We start from the raw sequence: 27,717 nt of genomic DNA on the forward strand, positions 1-27,717 counted from the left end.
AACACATTTCAAATCTTGCTTTTTTATTAGCTATCTTCTATGTCATTTATTCCAATGGATATTCTGCTCTAGTTATGCTCAATGGATAACTAGCTCTGTAGCTAGTTATTGAAAACTAATCCTGGAAAGATTTTTTTTGGCAAAGATGAACTTTCAAGGTAAAGGTCAAATAGTTCAAGTTTCTCAGAGGACATAAGTCTATTTGGTGTAATATCAGGATATTTTCTTTAGAAATTAAGTAAATCTCTATTATGGAGCATATGTCTATTTTTAAGTTGTGAGACTACTATCCCATGTCCCCTTTCCACAGCAAATGTGTGCTTTACCTAATTTCTTTAGGAAGATCTTCCTTTTTTTCATTCTTAATCTATACTGCTGAGTTCTCAGTATCAGGGAAGGAGAAACCAGTGGTCAGGATGAGGTAACAGTTTTCGTTGTTCACCTGCTCTCCTTGACACTGCCCTTGAGATTTCAAAGAGTAAAAGAAGGTGAGACACTCAAAAAGTAAAACAAAGCCAGGAGACAGAAATAAAAAAGAGAGAAGAGAAATATGCAACTGTCTTTCTGCCACTCAGCTTGAGAGGAATTCTCAATTTACTTAAGGATGAGTATGAACAATATCATTAGTAAATTTAGAGGAAAATAATTGATGGTATCTGAAGTTTTAACTTCATGTTCACTCAGCACTAGCAATCTAAGATGTACCTTGCTTACGCATGTCAGTAAAAATATATTTTTTGAACTTTTATGGCAATATTTCAAAAGTTAGGGATTTCCTAACATCCATTGATATAATGAAGGTAAATATTTTCTATTGATAAGCTTGAGTTATAAGAAGCTTCCATTCAGAGTTCAAGTCAGAATCTGAGTCTGAGTAGCCTTCCAATTTCTTAATCCTTGTCTCACATAAATCTCCACTGACATTTTTTCCTGATACATTCTGTTTTCTAAATAAGTTCCATTCAATTGTGATCTTAATCAATGATAAATTAAGTGCTTGAGTTTGCATCAAATTATCATGCCATGGAATTTATTACATGGCATTCTAATAGGTTCTTTCCTAAAGATTGTCTTGACATATATTTTAGAGTAGTAAGCAAAAATTTAGTTTTATGGTGTCTTATAGAAGATAGTTAAATGAGGCTCAAAGGAATCATTATTTATAATAGAGAGAAACTGTAATTTTGTACTTTATCATTTGCTCTGGATTTCAATACCTGTTCACTATTATCTTTCTAAGGAGATGACTTAAAGTTTAGTTATTTAGTGTAATGGTTGTTGGTGGTGTCCCACACAGATTCTTTTTACTGGAATGGTGAAGGAAAGCTAGTTTCCCAGTGACACTACAGTCGTTTTCTTAGCCTTTCCTTTTGCTTCCCTGCTTCCCTCACTCCCTTCTTGTGAAAATACCTTTCCAATTAACCATTTGCATAAGAATCCCATCCCAGACTCTGCTTCTTGGAAAGCCAATCTTAGGCATTTGACTTCTCTTTGGGACATAATACAATGAATATTTTGCCAAAATTTGTTTTCCCAGTTATACTTTTCTCTTTCAGATATAGATACTAATTTTCAATAAAATAAGATTTCAAGCAAATTCTAAAACTTAAGTACCCTTTTGCATCCCACTAACTGACAATCTATTCTCTCTAGGTTATTTTTGAGGACACACTGAAAACCATGGATAAAGGAAATCTGTCTGTAGTGTCGGAATTTATGCTTCTGGGACTTAGTCACTCATGGAATATGCAGGTCTTACTCTTCATGATATTTTTTATGCTATACCTGATCATCATATGTGGAAATATTGTCATCATGATCTTAATCATCACTGACCCCCATCTCCATTCCCCGATGTACTTCTTGTTGGCCAATCTGTCATTTGTTGATATGTGGCTTTCTTCAGTCACCACTCCTAAGATGATCATAGACTTTCTCAGGGAGAACAAGACTATTTCCTTTGGAGGTTGCATGTGCCAGATCCTCTTTGTGCATTTTGTTGGAGGGGGTGAAATGGTGTTATTGGTGGTAATGGCTTATGACCGCTATGTGGCCATCTGCAAGCCACTCCATTATTCGACCATTATGAGCCTGCAAAAATGCATTGGGCTGGTGGTGACTTCCTGGACCATTGGCTTTGTGCATGCCATGAGTCAAGTGGTTGTGATTTTGCAATTGCCTTTCTGTGGCCCCAGGGAACTTGACAGCTTCTTCTGTGATATACCACTGATAATCAAGCTTGCCTGCATAGATTCCTATAACTTGGGAATATTAATGAATGCTGATAGCGGGGTTCTGGCTATGACCTGCTTTGTGCTGTTGCTGATATCCTACACATATATTCTTCTCATTGTCCACCAAAGTTCTAAAACAGGTGCATCTAAGGCCCTCTCCACTTGTACTACCCACATCTCTGTGGTGGTGCTCTTCTTTGGGCCCTGCATCTTCATCTATGTGTGGCCACTCAGTATCACATGGGTGGACAAGTTTCTTGCTGTATTTTACTCTGTTATTACACCTCTCCTAAATCCAGCCATTTATACTTTGAGAAATAAAGAGATAAAATATGCTATGAAGAGATACAGAAGCTACTACTTGCACTGCAAGGAAAATAGTTAATGCCCAGAAACCTCACTGTAAGCACTTCAAATGGACAAAACATTGACCTTGTACAATAGGTTGAAATTTATAGGCATTCTGTTTATATCTACATGTTATGCCTGTCTCCAAGTGCAGGAATAGAGTTAATATAACTCAAGGAATTTCAACATTTATTAATCAACCAGTACAACACTATGAAATATTTCCCTACACTCCAAACACTAATGTTCCTTCTTTATGAGGGAATTATCTAATCAGTCTCTCTATGCCTTTAATGATATTAAATGAGAAGATGAAGTTCATTCAACGAAGTCATACATCCATCCTAATGGATACCATCTTCATAAACTTTTTCTTGAGTTTCTTCCTAATTCCATTTAGAAAGTTTTCTGTAACATTGCCTCCTTCCCTCAAAACTTTCACTTACCCTTTTGTCAAGAGGTAACTGAACTATTATTCTTTCTTTAACTTAGCTTCCTACCCAAATACTAATGGGTAGTAGTAGGGGTATAAAAGAGAGAGTGAAATAACAGTGGTAAAATACCAGAGAGTAGCAGTGGAGGCTACTGTGTGTTTGGTTGCCATTAACTCAAGCAAAGTAAAACAAAAAAGAAAGAAAGAAAGAAAGAAAAAACCAGAAAAAAAAATCATTAAAACCTAATGATATTTGCCTTGGTTATTTCCATCTCAAGGACTAATATTTATGCTTGATGCTGTTATTAACCATTTGTGTAAAAGTCCAAAATGTAAGCTCCTTAAAGGCAGGGGCTCTGCCTTACCTGGTTAATTCTTGAAACTACAGTACCTAGAACAGTAACTACTATACAAAAAACAGTCAATACATATATTTTAATGAATATATAGAAGTCAATTTCCTTCCAAATACTCATAACATTTATTGATCATGGTGTATTTCAGCACAGTCTTTTGTCATTAAAAAGAAATCCCAGAAGTTTCAAATTATTAAAAAACATTATTTCTTCCAGAATTATAAATTAAGTGGACTGAAATTTTGTTGTAAGAATTGACAATTAAAGCCCTAAAATAAAAATATGACACGTGTAGTTTTAGTTTCTCTTAAAATGGCAGAATAAAAATAATGTGCTTATTACCCTTGAATGTTTACTCTCTGCTATTATCTTTCACTTTAAATTCTTTTATTATTATTCCCAAGTTATGAATAAGAAAATGAAATTCAGAAATATGAATTAAAACTCCTCAAGATAACACAGACTTATTCTTTTTTCATGTAAGGATTCAAAGACCAATTTGATTTCCAAGACTATTTATTTATTAAATAACACTCCACAGTACAATAGAAATTATTTCTTACAAAGAAAGTGAAAGAGTAAATTATGCCAAGAATAAAATATCGGAGTATCTCTATTAATCTAACAAAAGAAAAAAATATATTGGAAATGGCATGATGTGCAATCTAATTTGATCATGCGGTATAAATTGGGAATGAGAGAAAGATCATCTAAAGCAATGCCTGCACATAGACAATAATAAAGGATTAACAGTCAACCATTTGGCTGTCTCTCTTTTGGGCTGTAACCTCATTTCATTCTCAGGGATATGCCCATTCATTCACTGTATTGTCATTACTGTAGGTTTTGGGCAACTTTTTTCCTACACAGAATGCTGAGTATCTTATTATCTCTGTCTGTCCTTATAAATAAAGCTGAGTGTTAAGTAATATTTGTATAGATTTCCTAATATTCTGAAAGTAGAAGGCATAGGAATGAAAAATTCAGCTTTCATTGTCATGCAACATATTTTGCCATGTCAAAATCTAAGTAATACATGCTCTCAACTCAAACATTTTAGTCACTTTCTGCCATGCTATCCAAGCTTAGTATTTACACATGTATCAGATAAGCAAATTCTCCTTAATTCTCACCGCTTTCTTTTAGGATCAGCTTTACAGACATTAGGCTAGAGAACTTACAGTTATGCATATTATCTAGCCAACCAAAAATGGCCAATAGTCAGTTTTAATTTCCAATTTAATAAAAATATTGTCTACTCTGGTGGAAGCATTCCTTCTTTAGACACCAAGAACTCTGATCAAGCAGAGCTCAAAGTGGTGGGGATGGGAAGGAAAAATTTTGTAAGTTGATTATTAGGTATAATAGAGAATATGCTACCACTTCCACATCTTGATTCCCAAATTCAGAGAATAAATCCCCTAAAAGATCCATAAAGGAGTATTTGGTATGTCATTCTACCATTCTACAAGACCAGTTAGTTATGGATGATCAGATATGTGTCAAGATCAGTGAAATTCTTGGTCTTGAGTCCATTGTTGTATTTGTTTTGTTATAAATTCCTTGATCAGATGCAATATTGTACAGAATGCCATGACTGTGATAAGCATTTCTTAAATCCATGGATGGTAGTGCAAGCTAAAGTATTATAGTTAGGAAAAAAATGCATATCCAGAAGATATGTTCATTCCAATAAGGTCAAAATTCTACTTCCTCCATGATGGAAAGGTCTCAATATAATTAACCTGCCTCTACATGGCTGGCTGATCACCAGTAATCTGTGCTATATTAGTGGCTCAGCATTAAAGGGGCTTATCAGTACTGATAGCCAAATCAAGCTTTGTATGAAATTCCATGTTGTTTAGCAATACATGATCTCCAACCCTGCTCATTTTATATAGGAATCCATTAAGCAAGTCCTGGAGTGACTGGAAAAAGAGGTTACAATGCACAGAACTTGTCATTTGTCTACCTGATTACTAAAGTTTCCTCTAAAGTGGATACCTTATGGTGTTCATTCACATGAGTCATCTATATTTTCATAATCTGTGCCCATTCTGAGAGATCTATCACCAGAACTCTTCCCCAGTAATTCTTTCTCACCAGGGTTCCCATTCTATTCATTCTAAGCCCTGACCATCTAACCAAACCATTAATAACCGTTCATGAATCAATGGATGCTTCTAGCCATGCTTCTGGCCAAAGTGGACAACCAAATGCACTACTTGCATTTCTTCCCAATGGGAGAATTTCTACTCACCACTGTCCTTCAGGGTCATAATCATAATAATAACTGTAACTAACTAATATTTAACCATAATACTTCACTAAATTGGGGCTGTAAAACTGGAGGCTATCACTTCTAGTTGTTGCCAACACATCATGCAAAAACAACTGTGTATTCAAGCCCAAATTTTACATTTTCAGTCCATTGGTTATAAGAAATTCCCCATGTAGCCATAAGTGTGCATTGAGAGAGAGAAGGCAAGCGGTCATTAGTAGTTGTTGAAGGAGTTAAGTCATAAGCTAATGAAACTTCTTTATGGCTCAGGACCTGCTAAGCCTAATCTGTTACATACCATTTCCACTTGATGATTCAATGCTGATTTTGCATCTCAATTTTATGGCTTAAAGAGTGAGATAGCATCCAGTTGCTGATGGGTAGCTGAGATCACACAATCACTTGAGGCCTAAGTTTAGATATTTAATAACTACTAGAGCCCAGTATGCTAACCATTAGACCCCTAGAAACTTTACTGAGGTGGTTAATCTCTCACCATCTGGTTCACATGTCTAAGGCATCCAAAATACGTGCTTTTTCCTCAGCATTGGCGCTAATAAGAATTACCACATCAGTGTAGTGGATCCACATGATGTTTTGTGGAACATCAAGATGATCAAGATTTCTTTATTTTAAATTATTTTATTGAGGTCGTAATGGTTTATAACATCGTGTAATTTCAGGTGTACTTTATTATATACCAGTTTCAGTATAGACTACATCGTGCTCACCACTAATAGTCTAGTTTTAATCCATCACCTTACATATGTGCCCCTTTATCTCCTTTGTCCACCTCACCAAAGTTTTTCCCTCTGGTAACCACTAATGTGTTCTTTATCCCTGTGTTTATCTTCTACATGTGAGTGAAATCACATAGTATTTGTCTTTCTCTCTCTAGTATATTTTGCTTAAGATAATACCCTCAAGGTCCATCCATGTTGTTGCAAATGAGACGATTTTGCCTTTTTTATGGCTGACTAGTATTCCATTGTGTGTACACGTATATATATATAAGTGTGCATGTGCACACGCACACACATACTCACACACATATATATATACCACATCTTCTTTATCCACTGATCAGTTGATGGTCAGTGGGTTGCTTCCACATTTGGATATTGTGAATAATGCTGCAATGAACATAGGGGTGCATAAGTCTCTTTGACTTTTTGTTTCAAGTTCTTTAGATAAATACTTGGTAGTAAGGTACCTGGATTGTATGGTATTTCTATTCTTAATTTTTTGAGAAAACCCCATACTGTTTTCCATAGTGGCTGCACCAGTTTGCACACCCATCAGCAGTATATTAGGGTTTCCCTTTCTCCACATCCTAACATTTGTTATTTCTTGTCTTGTTATATACAGTCATTCTGATGTGTGTGAGGTGATATCTCATTGTAGTGTTGATTTTCATTACCCTAACAATTAGTGATGTTGAACATCTTTTCATGTGCCTGTTGGTCATCTGTAGCTCTTCTTTGGAAAAATGCCTTCATATCCTCTGCCCAGTTTTTGGGGGGTGGTTTTTGGATATGAAGAAGACTGGCCCTGAGCTAACATCTGTTGCCAATCTTCCTCATTTTGCTTGAGGAAGATTGTCACTGAGCTAATATCTGTGGCAATCTTCCTATATTTTGTATGTGGGATGCCACCACAGCATCACTTGATGAGTGGTGCATAGGACTGTGCTCGGGATCCAAACCTACAAACTCTGGGCTGCTGAAGCAGAGCCCACAAACTTAAGCACTATAGCATGGGTAGTTTGTATAATTTTTTTTCCAGTTGTTTTTTTGTTGTTGTTGTTGAGTTGTATGAGTTCTTTGTTTTGGAAATTAACTCTTATCGGATATATGATTTGCAAATATTTTCTCCCAGTTAGTGTGTTGTCTTTTCATTTTTTTCATGATCTCCTTTGCCATGCAGAAGATTTTTAGCCTGATGTAGTCCAATTTATTTATTTTTTATTTTGTTCTTTTTGCCTGAGTAGACATGGTATGCAAAAAGAGGCTGCACCCACGTCAAGAGTATACTGCCTATATTTTTACCCACTAGTTTTATGGTTCAGGTCTTACACTCAAGTGTTTAATCCATTTTGAGTTAATTTTTGTGTATGGTGTAAGATAATGATCTACTTTCATTCTTTTGAATATGGCTGTCCAGTTTTCCTAACACCATTTATCAAAGAGACTTTTCTGTCTCTTATTGTATCAACTTAGCTCCTTTGTTGAAGATTAGCTGTCTGTAGATGTCTGGTTTTATTTTTGTGCTTTCCATTCTTTTCTATCGCTCGGTGTGTCTGCTTTTGTACCAGTACCATGCGTTTTGATTACTATAACTTCGTAGTCTATTTTGAAGTAAGGGACTGTGATGCCTCCAGCTTTATTTGTTTTCTGAGGATAGCTTTGGCTATTTGGGGTCTTTTGTTCCATATAAATTTTAGGAGTCTTTGTTCTGTTTCTGTAAAGAATGTCATTGGGATTCTAATTGGGATTGCATTGAATCTGTAGATTGCTCTAAGTAACATGGACATTTTAACTATGTTTATTCTTGCATTTCATGAGCATGCGGCATCTTTCCATTTATTTATGTCTTCTACTATTCCTTTAAACAAATTCTTATAGATTTTGGTGTATAGGTCTTTCACCTCCTTGGTTAAGTTTACTCTTATGTATTTTCTTCTTTTTGTTGTGATTGTAAATGGGGTTGTATTCTTGACTTCTCCTTTTCCTAGTTCATAATTAGTGTTTAGAAATGCAACTGATTTTGCAGCTAGAAACTTTGCTGTAGTCATTGTCTATTTCTAATAGTTTTCTTTGGATTATTTAAGGTTTTCTATATATAATGATGTCATCCACACACAACAAGAGGTTCACTTCTCCCTTTTCAATTTGGATCCCTTTTACTTCTTTTTCTTTCCTAATTGCTCTGGTCAAAACCTCCAGTACGTATGGTGAACAGGAGTGGTGACAGTGGGCATCCTCCTCATGTTCCTGTTCTCAGGGGGATGGCTTGCAGTTTTTCACTGTTCAGTATGATGGTCTCTGTGGGTTTGTCATATATGGCCTTTATTATTAGAAGGTACTTTCCTTCAATGTCCATTTTCTGAGGGTTTTTATCATAAATGCATGGGTATTGTCAAATGCTGTCTACGCATCTATTGAGATTTTTATTCCTCATTTTGATAATGTGGTGTATCACATTGATTTGCAGATGTTGAACCATCCCTGTTTCCCTGGTATAAGTCCCACTTGGTCATGGTGTATGATACTTTTAATTTATTTTAATTTATTGCTGCATTCAGTTTCCCAATATTTTGTTGAAGATTTTTGCATCTATGTTCATCAGCCATATTGGCCTGTAATTCTCCTTCTTTGCGTCGTCCTTGTCTGGCTTTGGTATCGGGGTAATCTTGGGCTCATAGAATCAGTTAGGAAGCATTCTGCCTTCTTGAATTTTTCAGAATACTCTGAGAAGGAAAGTTATTAACTCTTCTTTGAATGTTTAGTAGAATTCTCCAAAGTCATCTAGTCCAGGACTTTTGTTTCTGTGGAGGTTTTTAATTGCTGTTTCTCTCTCTTTACTTGTGATTGCTCTATTCAGATTCTCTATTTCTTCTTGATTCAGTTTTGGGAGGTTGTATGAGTCTAAGAATTTATCTATTTCTTCTAGTCTACCCAATTTGTTGGCATATGCTTTTTCATAGTATTCTTTTATACTCCTTTTTATTTCTGTGGTATCTGCTGTAATTTCTCCTATTTCATTTTTAATTTTATTTATTTTACCTTCTTTCTTCTTTTGTTAGTGAATCTGTCTAAGTGTTTGTCAATTTTATCTTCTCAAAAGACCAGCTCTTAGTTTCATTGATCCTTTGTATTGTTTTTGTTAGTTTCTATTTCATTTACTTCTGCTCTAAATTTTTATTTCCCTTCTTCTGCTGACTTTGGTCTTTGTTTTTTCTTCTTTTTCTAGTTCTTTTAGGTTTAGTTAAAGGTTATTTATTTGAGATTTTCCTTGTTTGTTGAGGTAGGCCTGTGTTGCTATAAATTTCCCTCTTAGTACTTCTTTTGCTGCATCTCATTGGAGTGGTATCTTGTGTTTAAATTTTCATTTGTCTTCAGGTTTTTTTGATTTCTCCTTCTATTTCTTCATTCATCCAATGGTTTTCAGTATTATGTTGTTTAATCTTCACATTTTTGTGTCTTTCTCAGCTTTTTTCTTATAGTTGATTTCTAGTTTCTTAGCATGTCATCAGAAAAGATGCTAGATATGATGTCAATCTTCTTAAATTTGTTGAGTCTTGTCTTGTTTCCCAACATATGGTCTACGTTTGAGAATGTTCAATGTGCACTTGAGAGGAATGTGTATTTTTCTGGTTGTGGGTGGAATGTTATATATATTAAAACCATCTTTCTAGTGTTTCATTAAGGCCTCTGTGTTCTTGTTGACTTTCTATCTGGAAGATCTATCCAACTTTATAAGTGGAGTATTGAGGTCCCCTAATATTATTGTATTGTTATCAAGTTCTCCCTTTAGGTCTGTTAGTAGTTGCTTTACATACTTTAGTGCTCCAAAATGTATGTGTTAGGTGTATATATTCATATGTTATGTCCTCTTGGTGGAATGCCCCTTTTATCATTATATACTGCCACTCTTTGTCCCTCAAGGTCATTTTTATCTTGAAGTCTACCTCGCCTGATATATGTATGGCAACACCATACATTTTTTGCTTGCCATTTGCTTGGAGTATCATCTTGCATCCATTCACTCTGAGCCTATATTTTTATTTAGACCTAGATTTGTCTCCTACAGGCAGCATATTGTTGAGTGTTTTTTTTTTAAATCCATCTAACCACTCTGTGTCTTTTGATTGGAGAATTCAATACATTTACATTTAGAGAGATTGTTGATATATGAGTGCTTAATTCTGCCAATTTTTTTTCTTGTTTTCTGGCTGTTCTATATTTGCGTTGTTTCTTTTCCTTTGTATTTCTGACTCCTATCTCAGTTAGCTTGTTTTCTTTGATGGTTTTCTCAGTTTTCTCTTTATTTATGATTTGTGGCTCTGCTCTGATTTTTTGGTTTAGTAGTTAACACGAAGTTTGTATAAAAGATCTCACAGATGAGATAGTCCATTTTCTGATAGCCTCTTATCTCCCTTAGCCTAAGGAGGTTCCATCTCTTTTCTCTTACCTTTCTGAGTTACTGTTGTCAAAAATTATTTTTTTTGTGTTGTGAGTTTGTGACTAAATTGAAATGTTTATAGTTATCCTTTTATCTTTAATGTTATAATTAAGTGTTTGCTAACCTGTTCTAATAGAGAGCTGACATTTGCTAGTTTTGTCTGTCTATCTATCTCTTTGCTCAAAGCTTTGGAAACTTCTGCATTTTTCTTACAAGTATGAAGTCTTCCTTCATCCTTTCTTGTAAGAGAGGTCTAGTGATGATGAACTCCCTTAGTTTTTATTTATCTTGGAAATCTTTTATTTCTCCATCATATCTGAAGGAAAGTTTCACTGGTTAGAGTATTCTTGGCTGACAGTTTTCATCTTTCAGCATTTTGAATATATCATTCCATTCTCTCCTAGTCTGTAATGTTTCTGCTGAGAAATCTGCTGAAAGCCAGAAAGAGGTTCCATTGTATATTATATTCTTTTGCCTTGCTGTCCTTAATAATTTTTCTTTGTCAATGGCTTTTGTCAGTTTTAATATTATATGCCTTGGAGAAGGTCATTTAGCATTGATGTAATTAAGAATTCTATTGGTTTCATATATTTGTGAGTCTGGTTTCTTCCCCAGATTTGGGAAGTCCTCAGCTAGTTCTTCTAACAAGCTCTCTTTTCCTTTCTCCCTCCCCTCTCCCTCTGGAATACCTGTAATCTTTATATTGATCTCCCTAATTGAATTGCATATTTCTCAAAGAATTTCTTCATTTTATTTTGTCTTAGTTCTTTCTTCCTTTACCTGAAGCATTTCTGTATTCTTGTCCTCTAATTCACTAATTCTGTTCTCCATAGCATCAGCTCTATTTTTTATGGTTTCCAGGCTAATTTTTATCTCAGTAATTCTTCATATGCAGAATTTCTGTTTGGTTGTTTCTTAGAGCTTTAGTCTCTTTAGTGAAGTATTACTTCTTTGTTCTTCTTCGTTCATTTTATTCCTGAGCTCACGGAACTGTCTTTGTAAGTTGTCTTATAATTTGTTGAATTTCTTTATGACAACTATTTTGAATTCTCTGTCATTTAGGTTGTAAACTTTTGCAACTCCAGGATGGGATTCTGGAGACTTGTCATTTTCCTTCTGTTCTGAAGTGTTACTGTAGTTTCTCATGGTGTTTGAGTAATTGATCCTTTCCTGGTGCATTTGTGGTAGTATCACATCACAGAGTCCACCTGCCACTACTGGGGTGTAGCAGGAGCTGTGGTTTCTCATCTGGCCCTGCTTGCTGGAACTTGTTCAGATATGGCTACTCTGCATTTGCACAGGTTGTCTGCAGACACTCTGCAGGTTGTGCTCACTTGGGGAAGATCTCTGAGCTGGGCAGGTGAGTTGTGCACTGTAGGAGGAGCTTCTGTGCTCCACAGGTATGTCACTCATCCACAGGCAGGGCCCACTGCACTCAGCAGGAGGCTGGTTGAGCTGGTATGCTAGGCAGGATGGTTACCTGTGCAGAGGCTGAGTAAACAGTGGGTGGACCCACAGGCTGCTGTGCACCGTGGGCAGGTACCTTCATGAGGCTAAGCCGCCACCACTCCCACTTGTTGGGGAGAATTCCTTTGGGTGGGGCCCCTGTGGCATGGTGGGCTCTCCCACAGGAAGGGCTACCACTACGAAAGCATTCACATGGGCTAGGCTACCCCTGCCTCCTCTTACAGTTGTGCCAAACATCGTGTGAGGATCTGCAACTTGGCTCACTTCCACCAGTGAGGGGGAAGGGCGAGCTCACCTAGTTCCACCCACCATCAGATGCACAGCTGTGTGGATCTCTCTGATGTCTTGTTGTTCTGTGCAGGGAATCCTCTGCTTGTTAATGAATATCCACTTAGTTGTTACTTAGAGAGGAAAGACAAAAGGAACAACTCACCCTGCCATGTTGCTGACATCACAAAGATGTTCCAGATTTCTGAAGAAAGTATCATGACAAATGGATGAATTTTATGGTTTACATATTGTATCTCTATAATAAAGATTATATAGATATAACTATAAATATATTTTTATAGCCTTTTAAATACTTTCAAGTCTGGCAAGTCTACAAATGAGAGATGTTCACCTTCAAGTTAATAAACGCTAGTGTAAGGATGCCTCCATGAACAACCGTAAGGTAGTTTAATTATTATATTAAGCTAACATCAAAACAACTCTCAATGTAATAATTAGAAGTATTATTTGGCCAAAGAAAGATATCCATGTTCCTCCTATCTGCTTGCACATAGTAATGCAGAGAGAAATTTTGTCTGAGTATAGGCTAAATCATGAACGCTCTGATTATTCAGAGGGAAAAAAAAAAACCTTCACTCAGATTCCTTCTACTCCTTTCTTTTCCTTCCTTCTCTCCTCTCATCTTTTATGGCTCCACACTGGTTATGTTATATTTATAGTGTCAAACTTAGTGCATAGAATATGTAGTTCACTCAAGGAGTGTAAGGAAACTTAGAAGTAAATTACATGAGGAACACTTGAAATGATTCTGAATTGCTTAGCCTGAAGTAAAAAAGGAATGTGGAATATATTGATGGAGGTGGAGAAAATTATAACTAAGATCCTCTCCTCCGAATCCTATGCAGTGGTGTTGAGTTTCTGATCAGGGAGAGACACAGGCTTTAAAGACAGATAGCTGAGCAGCTCTATCTGAGGTGGCTGCCTTCATTTTGAACACAGCATGGAGAATTCCATGACAAAGGACATTGTCAAAAAACATGGATATCTTGGTGGAGAGCAATTGATAGAGTATTGGAATTTCCATTATACTGGTAGCTACTAGCAAAACAGAAATTTGACAGAGAAAACCACCCAAGAAGAACCTCCTGAGATCATAGTCTACCAAGGCAGTCAGTAAGGCTGTTTTCATGTGCTAGACTGCATCAACTCAGGAGTAATGAGGCAGACTTGAAAGCCTCTCTCAAGCAACAAATATACCTAATGAAGGGCAAAGGCTAATGGGCACAGAGATATAAGCATAACCTCTGAACAAACACTGCCTGAAAAATAAACTACTCTGATCTAGTTGAAACTCCTAGGAAGCCAGGTTAAAAAAATCACACACATCTCTAGAAGTTTGGAAGACCGCGTGCATGTTTAATTCCAAATATGTTCCCATTCTTTGTTAAGCAATGCCCTTAGGTTCACAAACTAAATTGTAATCCTCCAAGCTACAAAATTATATTTCTGTCTGATTTCAGCAAGATTACATCTGTAACTACAATAAACAAGATATTATTTAATAGTCGCCATAGAATTTTTATGGTTCTCAGAAATTAACATATAAAGATCTGAATTTGACATTTATTTCTGTAAGCATTCAGAAGAATCCATCACACTCCACACTTCTTATAATCATCATTAGTAACAAAATGGTCAAGTACAATAGTCACTTGCTTCAGTTGGTACTGTAATAAAATCAACACAATTATTCATGATGCCACTACTTACTGATAATAGAATTATTAGCATCCCATTTCACATTGGTAAGGAGTTCAGCACTGTGTCCATTCCCAAGGACAAGACCAAGCCAGTTCCAAACACCATATTTACAGGTCTGTTCCCTGGGATTAATTTTGCTACAAATTGTTGAATAAGTTATGAGATAGAAACTGTATTTTTTTATTTTAATGAAATAATATTATTTAGAGATTGTTAACTCTAAGAACTGAACTCTGAAGAACTAAACAACTCTGAAGAACTAAAAATAAATTTTTAAAACACTAATAGATCATTAAAAAGCAACTGAGGAAAAAAGTACCAGCTCTGGGGCTAGATGAATAAAGGGGAGAGTTTGACATTATTAGCACTTAGAAGCTTAAGAAGGACCATATGGGCTTGAAACTCGACCACTGAAAAGAGGGAAGTGGTTGGCGCTGGTATTTTTCCCCCCAAAACCCCAGTACATAGCTGTATATCTTAGTTGTAACTCTTTCTAGTTCTTCAATATGGGATGCCACCACAGCGTGGTTTGATAAGCAGAGTGTAGGTCCATGCCCAGGATCTGAACCAGTGAACCCTGGGCCACAAGAGTGGAGTGTGCAAAATTAACTGCTACACCACTGGGCCAGCCCCCTGGTGCTAGTATTTTTGAGAAGAAGCATAACTTCTCTAAGTCGGTTTATATAAAATACTACCTCATGCTCATGATATATTAAGGATAAAATGCATAATTTATGTAAAATGCTTAACAGTGTCTTATGCATAGTCAACACACATACTACAAAAGCTTTCAAAGGCTATCCATTGTTGTCAGGATAAAATTCAAAGTGTGAAAATTATACCTATGAAAACATGACCTGATAGAGGATCTGAACAATTGATAAGAACATACAGCTGCTTATGTGCTCATCCTCATGCTGACCCCTGGCCTCCCACCACTTGAGCTTACTCACATCATACATCTTCTCTTTTTGTACATAGTTTTATCATTTATACAAGTTCCTACAAAATAATACTATCATTTTGCTATTGTTTTCATCTTATAAAAATGGTGCTGAATGGATCCATTTTGGACTTTTTTTCCCTTCATTTTTATATCTTACTAAGATATATTTATATCATTTTATATAGCTGTAGTTCATTTGTGACAGCTCTGAATAATATGCCATTGTCTTGTTTATGGGAATTATTGTAAATGTCTCCTTATATACATATGCAAGAGTTTATCTTGGGTATGTAAATGGGGATGAAATTACTGGGCCATAGAAAGTGTGAATGTTGAACTTTACAAGATAAAGCCAAACTTTTTCCTGAAGCACTGATATCAGTGTAGACTTCTGTCAGCAATGTGTAAGAAATCCTCTTGATTCACATACTGTTTATTCAGAAAATTTAATTTCATGTCTTTTCTTTAGACGAATTTAGAACAAACTGGACTAAATGGAAGGAGTAAACTGGTCTGTGATGTCTGAATATATTATTCTTGGGGTTTGTAACTCATGGGAGCTCCAGACCTTCCTCCTACAGATATTTTCTTCACTTTATTTGATCACCATTTTAGGCAACATCTTCATTGTGCTCCCAATTATTGTAAAAAGAGAGAGGTTATCATAGCTTTAGGAATATTTTTCTTTACAATATTAAGTGCAATAATAGTGAACAAATGGCATAGCTTAAAATTTTGAATAATGTAGATGATTGTGATCTTTTAGAGCTGTCAAAAATATTTCAGATTTTGAAATATATTCCAGTACACATTATGTACGTTATTAGATTTTTTTGACAAAAACATAAAACAGCATGGAGAATTGAATGAACAGCTTATTAAGAATGTTTGAAAAGAAAGATTGACTCATAATTATTAAATCTTCCTAAGGCTATGATAATTTCTTCATTTAACATTTATTTTAATAACTGTATTACAGTCCATCAAGTACATATATTCTGACAGACTTAAACCTGATGTTTGACATTTAAAGTGTTCAAAGTTTATCACTCGAAAGCGTGATGCAGTTTTGGGCCAAAAATGATTTCTTTAGAGACAGAATTTCATAAAGAGTATTATTTTACCAAATGCTATGGATTCAAAATACTTAATATGTGATTTCAATTTCCTTTTGATGTGTGAGTCAGTCAAAATTTCTTCCAGCAATGTATGAAGGTGCCTATTTCACTGAGACTTTCCCAGTTTTGATAGTAATAATTGTAAGACTTTTTTCTAATCTAATAGGAAAATAATAATCTATTTTGTCTTATTTCTTAGAAGATATATTTTTCTAAGGGAGAAATATATATACATATATATACACACATACATACACATATATTTTACATTTCTGAATCCTCTCTTCATATCATTTTTCTGTTTATAACTTGTCCATTTATTTGTCTAGTAGGTCTTGGAGGTTTTATTGAATGGTTTGGACTCTCTTTTATATTATGAACATATAAACATTTTTTTCTTTCTGCAATATTTCAAGTTCAAGTATGATTTATTTGTTGGTTTGGGGAGATTGTTTTTAAGCACATATAGGAAACAGCCTTCAGACGTGTCTCAACTTTTATTAAGCACTTCTATATTCAATTTTAAGTTTTATTTAATTATACTACCCTTGATTATATGTTTAAAAGATTTTATTTTAATTTTTAAATCATTTTTATATACAAACTTCCAATTTTCTGGGATTCAATATCTATCTATTTTTGTTTTTAATTTTTATTATATTCTTTAACCCGAATTTCTTGCATTTACTTCGTGCATTCTTTTCAGAATTCTTAAGTTGTTTGATAAGTTGGTGTATTTGACTAAATGAGAGCATTTAAAGCAATAGACTGTCTCTGAGTGCAGCTTTAGTCATACTACATTCATGTTTTATACCATGGGTTCCCATTATTTTGTAAATACTTTACTATCAATTAAATAAAAGATTTGTTAATAACCAATTTTAATTTACCAACTTAACACATTATTTTCAGCCTCTCAAAGTTGATTCCTTGTTTCTTTTCTTTCAGGTCACTTCAGAGTCTTCCCTTCTTTATGATTTAATAGGCCAAGTAAATGGTTCTCTTGTAACTGAATTTGTGTTACTGGAACTTGCACAATCCTTGGCAATGCAGTTTTTCCTTTTTCTTTTTTTCTTGCTATTCTGTGAGGGAATTCTCCTGCGAAACCTCTTCATTGTGTTCACAGTGATTTTTGATTCTCACTTACATTCACTCTGTATATTCTGTTGGCCAACCTGTCACTCATTGACCTGGGGATTTCATCTACCACACTTCCAAGGATGATGTCTGATCTTTTCAGTGACTGTAAAATCATTTCCTTCCACAATTGCATGATACAGATGTTCTTTATTCGTGTCCTGGGAGGAGCTGAGATGGTGCTGCTCATAGTCATGGCATATGACAGGTACACAGCCATCTGCAAGCCTCTCCACTATCTAACTATTATGAATCTCAAAATGTGCATGATTGTTATAGCAGCTTCCTGGATCACTGGGATGATTCATATTGTGTCTCAGTTTGTTTTTGTCATAAATTTACCTTTCTGTGGTCCTAATAATGTGGGAAGCTTTTACTGTGATTTTCCTGGGGTTATTAGACTTAAATTCATGGACCCTTACAGACTAGAATTTGTGGTCATTGCCAGCAGTGGCTTCATATCTATGGGTAGTTTCTTTTTCTTAATTGTATCATACATCCTTATTCTGGTCACTATCAAATGATATTCTTCAAAGGATTTCTCCAAAGCATTATTCACTTTGTCAGCTCACATCACTGTAGTGGTTTTTCTTGTCACTCCACCCATGTTTCTCTATTTGTGGCCTATCCTTCCCAAGTCATTTTGCCATTGTGGACTTTGTTGTCAGTCCTGTCTTAAATTCTTCCAACTATACTTTAAGGAACAAAGATATAAAAGTGGCAGTGAGAAGGCTGAGTCCACAAGTTGTAAGTTCTAGTTAGAGGACGTAACATATTTCATTGATAAGAGCACAAGATGAATGCCATGGGCTATCAAGACCTTCATGATCACCATGAATACTATGGAAAGTGTACAATTTAATTATTGCCTTCAAAAAAATGAGAATTCTACAGAAAAAGAGGTATTGAATCAAAGAATTTCATTTTCAGATAGAGTTGCAGCAATTGTTGTTAAATAAAAAAGAAAGTAATACATATTTCTCTCTAGCCTACAAACCGAAACTGTAGTTACCATCAATGACTACATTCAATTTTCATGTGGTTATTTTATATCTATCTATCTACCTATATGAATGTACATATGTATGATTTTACTTTATTTGTCAGTATTTTCATACTGTTAGTAAGCATCACTGGAAATCAATTAATATTTCTTCTGGAAATTATATGGTTCTAATGATAAAATAAGAGGTTATATAAAGAAGTAGACATTAAAATTGGGGAAGAAACAATTCTCATCTTAATTGTACTTTGTTCAATAAATAAAAGTCAACATTATGTTACAAATCTTAAGAACTATTTTCAGTCTTTGATTGTCAATGTATTTTGTATAATGTTATTTTAGAAATAGACTCTATTATTCTGCATTATGCAAAATTTGCCTATGTTCTATTTTTTTAATAGCAAATTTCTGTTGCCCTTGCAATCTTCCTCAAAGCATTTCTTGATTCGCTCTAAAAAAGTATCTATAATTCTAAATGTATTTGAAGGGACTTATAACTTACAGGAAGGTATGCCACTCAGATCTCAGTTTCTTTAATGTGCTTATTCTTAAGCTAAGATGATTAGGCCAAAGAAAATGATTGACATTTTTCCAGTAAAGCCTGGAAAGTCTGGTGGTCAAGAGCAAAATTGAGAATACTTTTATGTATCTCTATTACTGATTTGAGGAGCATTAAGTTTGGTGACTCAGCTCAGTTTTAACTTCTGCATGGCAATTAAAGCTTCCTAATAAAATGATAAATGACAGGAAGTGAGACTTTCTTATTATTGATCAAGATTTTTTCCTATATTTTCTTCAAAATTGGCTTTCAATGTCATAATCTATCCCCTTTTTATAAAATCTAAAGGATTATTATACATTGTCTTGTTAGCCTGTCTGGATTTTACTTTCACAACTTTATCTTATATAAATGTTTTACTATGGTTCTTTAAAAAATCACCTTTCGACTCAATGAGGTACTAAAAGTACCTAAGTGAGCCAAGAAATTATGATAGTAGCCATTAACTCAAGAACACTCTGTGTTACCTCAAGGGAAAACTTGTGAGACTATAAGAGTTAGTCTTAGTACTCAAAGTTCAAGTTGGCTATTCTGGAATCTCTTCACCTGCTTTTGGTCACTTTCATAAATGGGACTTAATTAACCAAGTGGTTTACAAGAGGGACAATTCATACAGATTTTATTTTCTTGTTAATTGTATGCTTCAAGAGAAAGAGAAGAACAAGGAAAATCTGTACTCTTCTTTGCTCTGAAAATTGCTGTAGTGTATTTCAGTTATGACGGAGGTAGGTATAATGATGAAAGGGAAATAAATTAGCAAAACTAACCAAACTGTAGTATTTTGTTGACAATGAGATGCTTCTAGTAGTAAGAATCCATTCATCAGTTCAATAATGTGTATCTTCAGGAAAAATGAAAGGATCCTGTGAGGTTGGTTTAAACACTGAGAAGAGTTATATGTATAACATTAGCAGGGAAAGTGTTATACAACATAGTAAGTGCTTTGTAAGTGTTAAAAGTTGAGTTCTTCCAGAGTAATTTATTCTTTCTCCTCTATTTGAGGGTCGTTTTCCCATAACTCCCCAAAGCCAGTGTTCTTATGCACTTCTTTCCCTCCTTCCTGTAACCCCAATGCAATCTTGGACATTCCTTTCACATAAAAGTGCAAATCATACTCAGAGTTGTGAGAATTTTTTGAAGAGCTTTTGATATGGTGAACTCATTCTAAAAACAGAAAAACAATCCCCAGATATTTTGAATGACATGTCCAAGGTCACATGATGTTTGTGTTAGAACCCAAGTCTCCTGACTTCAATCTCAGTGAAGCTTATAAAGACTTAAGGTATTTTTCTGTAAAGAGAGTTCAAAGATATTTAAAACAAATGTATAACAATCTAGTGGTTGAATTTTAAGTTTAATTTAATGCATGGGAAAGGATTTTCTTGTTCAATTGTTGCTGGCTCTACATGGTTGCTACAACCAATGTGTAAGACTCTGAGAACTTCAATAAACCTAAACTTAATGCTTTACTTAGAATCAATGCAAATCTTCTAAAACTTCTTGAATCATTTTTGAAGAGTAAGAGATGAGCTCTGAAAGAATTACAATGGTGAGGAGTGTCCTGGAACCGAAGATCCCATATTATCACTTGTCCTCAGCAGCGTATACTGAGAAAATTAGATGTCTTAACTCACTTAGCAAGGAAGTCCTTTTTCTGAAGAATAGCCTGTCTGAATTCTTACTTTTCACCATGATAGAAAGACTTTTTGCTTGAAATGAGAACCCTTTGGTCAATCATCATACTTGGTATGTTTCCTAGGGAGATATAACTATCGAGCTTGTCCTTCTCTCTCAGTTAAATGAAATGCTTTCACATCAGTACATATCTAAGGTCAATTCTACATTGCACACTTTGATTCTAAAGAAATATACCAAGCAATGACTTATGTCAGAAGTGATCTCAGAAGAGGAATCTTATCCTGTTTATTGTCACTGATTATTATTATTATACTTATTTCTGTGCTAAGCAAAAGGGAACTAAAATGAGTGATCATGACTTGATTTACTGTTAGACTTCTCTTTATGCTTGGAAAAATTTAGAATTGCTACGTTTTTATAGAACTTTAAAAACAGTAATGTGGAGCTTTAGTGTACATAGCTAAGGAATGGGATTTAGGATAATGAAGAGAAAAATGTAATATCCAAGACTTATGGAATAACTGTGATTAAGGAAGTAGAGAAAACAAATACTACTCTCCCAAGAAATTTGATGAGTAACCATCTATTCTTTGATGTCTCCCCTGTGACCCATCAATTTCCACTCCTCTCTTCTACATCTGACTTGCCTATTAACTCCTCCACCTCATCCTACAAGTATTCATGGTTATGCTTCTCCTTCAGTCTACCATTTCAATTCCTACTTCAATTACTGTAAAACTTCTTGAAAGAGTACTTATTTTCTCTCCCCAATACAAAGTGAAGTGGCTTTCTCAACTTATGTCCAAGAGTCACTTTTAAGGCTCTTACCTAGCAGGTAGCAACTTACAAAGATGCCCTATAAATATTTCCAAATTTGTAGACAACTATCATTATCCTTTACTCCTTTCAAATTTATTCCTGCTCCTACATGTGATCTGTATACTTCATATTGCTATTTTAGTGCTTATTATAATTATCAGAATTAAAGGCATGACAATGCTCACAATTACTAAGAATGAAAATATTGGCATTGTCTTTTTTCATCTCCTATGTCCTGTTGGCAATTATCTTGTTATTTCTACCTTAATTATGGCTATTATATGTTGAAAACGTACTATTTTTTTTAAATGTATTAAGCAATTGCACATAATTCTTCAATAGTTTTTTATAGTTAAAAACAAATCCCTTTTTAAGCATTAAAAGATCCTTTTTCAATTTTGTGTTCTATTTCAATTTTGTGTCCTTCATGTTTTCTCTCATGGAATTTTTTGGTCATTTTTCTCATATGTTTTCATTCTATCTCTGAATTCCTTTTCTATTATCCTCTTTCTCATGTTTAAGTCTTATCTTTCTGTTACTTTCCTTATTCTTCTCACGTTTTTCATTTTTAACTATATATTGGCTTAAAAGTTTTTCTTCTAAACATTTTGATATTCCCAAGTGATAAGTACAAATTCCATCCTGTATAAGGTCTTATAACTTCTAACTTATCTTTTATAATTCTTATCAATTTAAACTTCCCCTAAAGCCAAATCTCGACCTCTGTCTTAGCTTTTATGTTTCTATAGAAGCTTCTCAGAGACTATGAAAATTATTTTGGAACTGCATCTCTCTCTCATCCCTCAAAAAAGGCTAGAGTAGTGTGAGTTTTGATAATCGTTTGTCCAATGAACTCATTCTAAACATGGGAAAACAGAGGGACACAGGGAACTGAAATTCAATTTTATTGTTATGATTGTCATTTCTAGAGCACAAAGAAAACTTTTTAAATGATTTCTCTGTGAATTAGGAGAAAAATCTTACAACTAATAATTATCTAAATGTATTAAACAGTACATATAAAAATTTGGCAAAACACTGTGAATTTACTACTTCATTTGAAATTCATAATAAACATAAGAAGTGAATATAATTAGTCTCACATTTACAAAAACGGTGAAGTAAATCCTAAAGAGAATGAATCCAAAATCTACAGACTACATGCAAAACCCATAGTCCTCATATAGGAAAATTGTGAGCTAGGATTTGTTTTGGCTTGATGGAGAGAAGGTTTCCAACAACTGTACACAGAATTATTGTGATGGACTACTAGGCTACTATGAATTTGTTTTCTAAAATTACTGTCATAAAAGGACTTTGTAAATATGAAGATCATACAATTTTGTATGTATTTGAGAGTTAAGATATGGGATACAGAATATAAACTGTTTTGGAGAACAGAGAAAAAGGAAATAAATGTAGGATGATGATACAGACAATCTGGCAGAGAGGGTAGCATGAACAAAGGTATTTTATCAGCAAGAAGCCTCGCATAAATGGAAAAACTGAGAAGACTTCAATAACTGGACTATGAGGCATAACCTGGGGAGGATATGGAATTAAATGATGAGTATAGAATGTGTGCCTTTTGAAAACTTTTATGTAATAAATCATAGAAAGTCATATCAGGGAGCAGAATGATACAAAATGAAGCTTTGAATTTGAATATAATAATTCTGATTTCCTTCTCACTATCTTCTCTAAGGTTGCTACAGAGGCTGTTTCCTGGAATGAATCAATAAGGGAAACAAATCACTCCTTGGTGACTGAGTTCATTTTTCTTGGACTTTCCAATTCTCAGGGACTCCAAATTTTCCTGTTTGTATTCTTCTTTGTATTCTATGTAGGAATTGTGTTTGGAAACCTTCTTATTGTCATAACTGTGGCTTCTGATTCCCACCTTCATTCTCCCATGTATTTCCTGCTGGCCAACCTCTCAGTCATTGATCTGTGTCTATCTTCAGTCACAGCCCCCAAGATGATTGCTGACTTTTTCAGTGAACACAAAGTCATTTCTTTCAAGGGCTGCTTTGCTCAGATATTTCTCCTTCATTTCTTCGGTGGAAGTGAGTTGGTGATCCTTATAGCCATGGCCTTTGACAGATATGTAGCAATCTGTAAACCCCTTCGCTACTCTGAAATTATGTGTGGCAATGTGTGTATTGGCATTGCGGCTGCTGCATGGGGAACTGGCTTCCTCCACTCAGTGAGCCAATTGGCTTTTGCAGTGAACTTACCATTCTGTGGTCCCAACAAGGTTGATAGCTTTTACTGTGACCTTCCTAGGCTCATCAAACTCACCTGTACAGACACCTATAGGTTGGATATCATGGTCATTGCTAACAGTGGTGTGCTCGCTGTGTGTTCTTTTATTCTCCTAATCATCTCCTACACCACCATCCTAGTGACCATCCGGAATCGCCCTTCAGACAGGTCATCCAAGGCTCTGTCCACTTTGACTGCTCACATCACAGTAGTTCTTTTGTTCTTTGGACCATGTATCTTCATTTATATCTGGCCATTCCCCATCAAGTCATTTGATAAGTTCCTTGCTGTGTTTTATTCTGTCGTCACTCCTCTCTTGAATCCAATTATTTACACACTAAGGAACAAAGACATGAAGACTGCACTGAAACATCTGAGAAAATGGAATGTGAATTTCAGAATAAATTTTTAGATCTCTTATAATTGTGAGACTAATCTGAGATAGTGACATGTTTATATAGTAAAGTTGGCAGATTGCTCATGAAAATTGTATGTTACATTTTAATACTCCTTAGTAATTGTCGAAGAACTTTCACAAACACTGACTCTCAAAAATCTTATAATTTGGATACAGATACAAAGTTAATATCATGCTTTGAAAATATTATCTCACTAATTCTCAGAACAGTGAAAGGCATACATATGTTAACATTTGTACACTCCTATACCTCCCTGAGTGTTCTGAGGTTAATACAAGGAAGGATAAAAATGAGTCTGACTTATAAATTAGAAAAAAATATATATTTGGCTCATTTCCCCTAAAAACACCAAAGAAACAACTTCCATACGCCTAATACAAAAATATGTTTAGCGATAAGGTCATACGTGTCAAGTTTTAAGAGGTTTAAAAAAGAAACTCCTGTCATTATTACAATTTATTGTTCACCTCCTATCACTGTAACAACCCATAACCCATGAGTGCATTACCAGGAGTGACAGGAAGAGTGAATCTGCCAATATGAAATTTGCCTTTGAGGCACTTGACATTGTGTAGTATGTGACAATACTCAATAAGCAGTGAAATGTACTTAGAGAGATCCAAGTCTCTCAACATGTTGATACAAAGTGCGTCATTTGGATTCATCCATGTTCTTTCCCATGCTTAGCTTTTAAAAGCATAGGATTCAAAGTCAAAAAGAGATGGGTTCAACTCCACTAACCACTTAATACTCATGACTTTGGGCACATTGTTGAACATTCCTAAGCTTCAGTTTCCACATGTGAAAAAAGGAGGTAATATTTGGGGCAGGCCCTGTGGTGTAGTGGTTAAGTTCTTGGACTCTGCTTTGGTGGCCCAGGGTTCATGGGTTCAGAACCCCAGGTGCCGACCTCGCACCACTCATCAAGCCACAATGTGGCAGCATCTCACATAGAATAGAGGAAGATCAGTACAGATGCTAGCTCATGGATAGTCTTCCTCAAGTAAAAAATGGAGATTTGGCAACAGATGTTAGCTCAGGGCCAATCTTCCTCAGACACATGCAAAACAATGAGATAATACTTATACGTATGGTTGTTATGAGGCATGATGAAAGAATAGACATAAACCTGATAAATAGTACATACTGTAGCATATTTTCAGGACTCAATAAATGTTAAGTACTATTATCATTAGCATATAAATCCTGTATATCAACAAAACATAAATTCTCAACTTTATTTTATCCCCAAATACTTAAGGGATATGACACATTCCAATTATAGCAGATGCTCATTTATGGCATGGTAGTAGTATTTGGAAGTGCATATATTTATGTGCAAGCTTATATTCATGCACATAGACTCTACCATCCTAGGAAAATATGCCAGAAATTCAAGATAGAAGTAAAGGGAAATATAGGTTGTAAAAATGTTTAACAAGTGATTCTGATAAATAGCTCCTCTCTTCAGCAAGAATCACTGAACTAAGCTAAAAATGGAGATTAAATATTCTAAGTAAAAAAAGAATGTAATTTTTCATAGTGCCTTGAATTAATAGATAAGGAGAGTCAGATGATGAGGGTAAAATTTGTGTTTACTCCAGAAAGAAAGAGAAAATAGAAACCCAATAAGTATGTGTTAAAAACACATACGGAAATTAGCATATGATATTGACAGTATCTCAAATGAGAGGAAAAAGGAAGTCTCTATTAATGTATTGGTAGAATAACTGGATAGCAAGATGAGAAAAGATACATTGTCCTTATTTCTCATGCCATATGGCTGGACAATTTCTAAATAAATTCAAGCATAAATCTTTTTTAAAAATTCTACATGTATATTAAAAGAAAACATAGGTTAATCTCTTTATAATCCATGAATATGATAAAGATTGACAATATTAGCTACATAAAAGTAATCTTTTAAATGCATGATAAAACTGAGAACAGTGAAAAAAGAAAAAAGGAAATACTAGGGTAAAGTATTTACAACTTACATCACAAAGAATGATAGCTCTAATATATAAAGAATTTCTTTAAAAAATGTCAACACAGAAAAATGGGCCAAAATATATGAATTTACAGTTCATATATAAGGAGATATAAATGATCCTTAAATACATGATAAAATGTTCAAGCTCTCTCATGCTAAGATATATGCATAGTAAAACTAAGATGAAATATCAGTTTTGATCTATAAGGCATCAAATATCCGATGTCAATATTTGATAATATGAGCTGTTGATAAAGCTGTACAGAAAGGGAAACATGCATTGTTGATGAGAGTACAAAAGGGTATAACCTCTTAGCAATATCTACAAAAATTATCATACTACTAACTTTTGACCCAGTAATGTTAATTCTATCCTAAGGGTACATTTGAAAAAATGTAAAATAAACAATTTACAAGGTTACTTGAAGCATTGTTTTTAATAATGAAAGAATGGAAAATATCTGAATGACAATCAGTAATAACTCCATAAATTATGTGCATTAACTGTACACAATGGAACATTAAGAAACTATGAAAATGAGTGAGGAATATATCTAAATACTGCCTTGGAGGAATCTACAAAGTATAGGTTAAGTGAAAACAGTAAGGTTCAAAAGAGTGTCTCTAGTATGCTAATTTCGTCTTCTAATGGGGATACACATATTAGATTTACAAGTATATATAATTTATAAATATGTATTTATAAATACTCATATAAATATATTTTAAAGGGCAAACAAAATAAAAATTGTGTTCTTGTAGAGGGAGAAGGAAATAGGGCAAAGGACAGTGATAAAAGATAGAGTTTTATGAATGTCTCATTTTATAGTTTTGAATTTAAAATCATGCAAATACTCTTACATAATTTAAAATGAAATTAAATTTTAAAAAGAGCAATCTCTAAAAATCAAGTTCAAACCAAAAGAAGTGATTTAATGGTATTTCTGTATATGTCTAAGTTAATTGTCTATAACATGGAAATGAGATTCTTTCTAACTACAACTAAAATTCAGTTTTTGACTCAGTTAATTGTGATGGTTAATTATATGTGTCAGTTTGACTGGACCACTGTACCCAAATATCTGGTCAAACACAAGTCTAGATGCCTCTGTGAAGATATTCTTTAGCTGAGAGTAGTATTTGAATCAATAGACAGCTAAGTAAAGCAGACTATCTTTTCTGATGTGAATTGGTTTATCCAATCAATTGAAGACCTAGGAGAAAACAGACAGACATCTCCTCAGCAAAAGGGAATTCTGCCTTCAGACTGCATTTTGATTCAAGTTTTAACATCAACTCTTCCCTGGGTCTTCAGCCTGCCAGATTTTGCACTTGGCAGTCTCCACAACCGTGTGAGCTAATTCTTCAATCACACACACACACACACACACACACCCTATTGGTCTGTTTTTCTGGACAACTCTAATACATAAATTTACTATATTTTGTCGATTTTCGATTTAATTGATTTCTTCTCTTTATTGTAATATTTCTTTCCTTTAGTTTATTTGGATTTAATTTGCTT

At 34.5% G+C, this 27,717-nt stretch overlaps 2 protein-coding genes and 1 pseudogene across 2 annotated transcripts; all 3 read left to right on the forward strand.

Moving 5' to 3' along the window:
* The first annotated feature begins 1,677 nt into the window (after nt 1-1,677).
* LOC124236181 (olfactory receptor 4K14-like) lies at nt 1,678-2,619 on the forward strand. The gene has a single exon (XM_046654980.1). The coding sequence runs from the start codon at nt 1,681-1,683 to the stop codon at nt 2,617-2,619; it is 939 nt and encodes a 312-aa protein (XP_046510936.1). The 5' UTR covers nt 1,678-1,680.
* A 14,727-nt stretch (nt 2,620-17,346) lies between these two features.
* LOC124234841 (olfactory receptor 4F4-like) lies at nt 17,347-18,258 on the forward strand (annotated as a pseudogene).
* Nucleotides 18,259-19,774: 1,516 nt separating this feature from the next.
* On the forward strand, nt 19,775-27,470 carry LOC124235093 (olfactory receptor 4F17-like). The gene is made up of 3 exons (XM_046652722.1): nt 19,775-19,783; nt 23,221-24,158; nt 27,422-27,470. Exons 1-3 carry the CDS (start codon nt 19,775-19,777, stop codon nt 27,468-27,470), a joined length of 996 nt encoding a protein of 331 aa, XP_046508678.1.
* The last annotated feature ends 247 nt before the right edge of the window (nt 27,471-27,717 follow it).

The sequence above is a fragment of the Equus quagga genome, chromosome 2 (assembly GCF_021613505.1).
Source record: "Equus quagga isolate Etosha38 chromosome 2, UCLA_HA_Equagga_1.0, whole genome shotgun sequence".
Taxonomy (NCBI): Eukaryota; Metazoa; Chordata; class Mammalia; order Perissodactyla; family Equidae; genus Equus; species Equus quagga.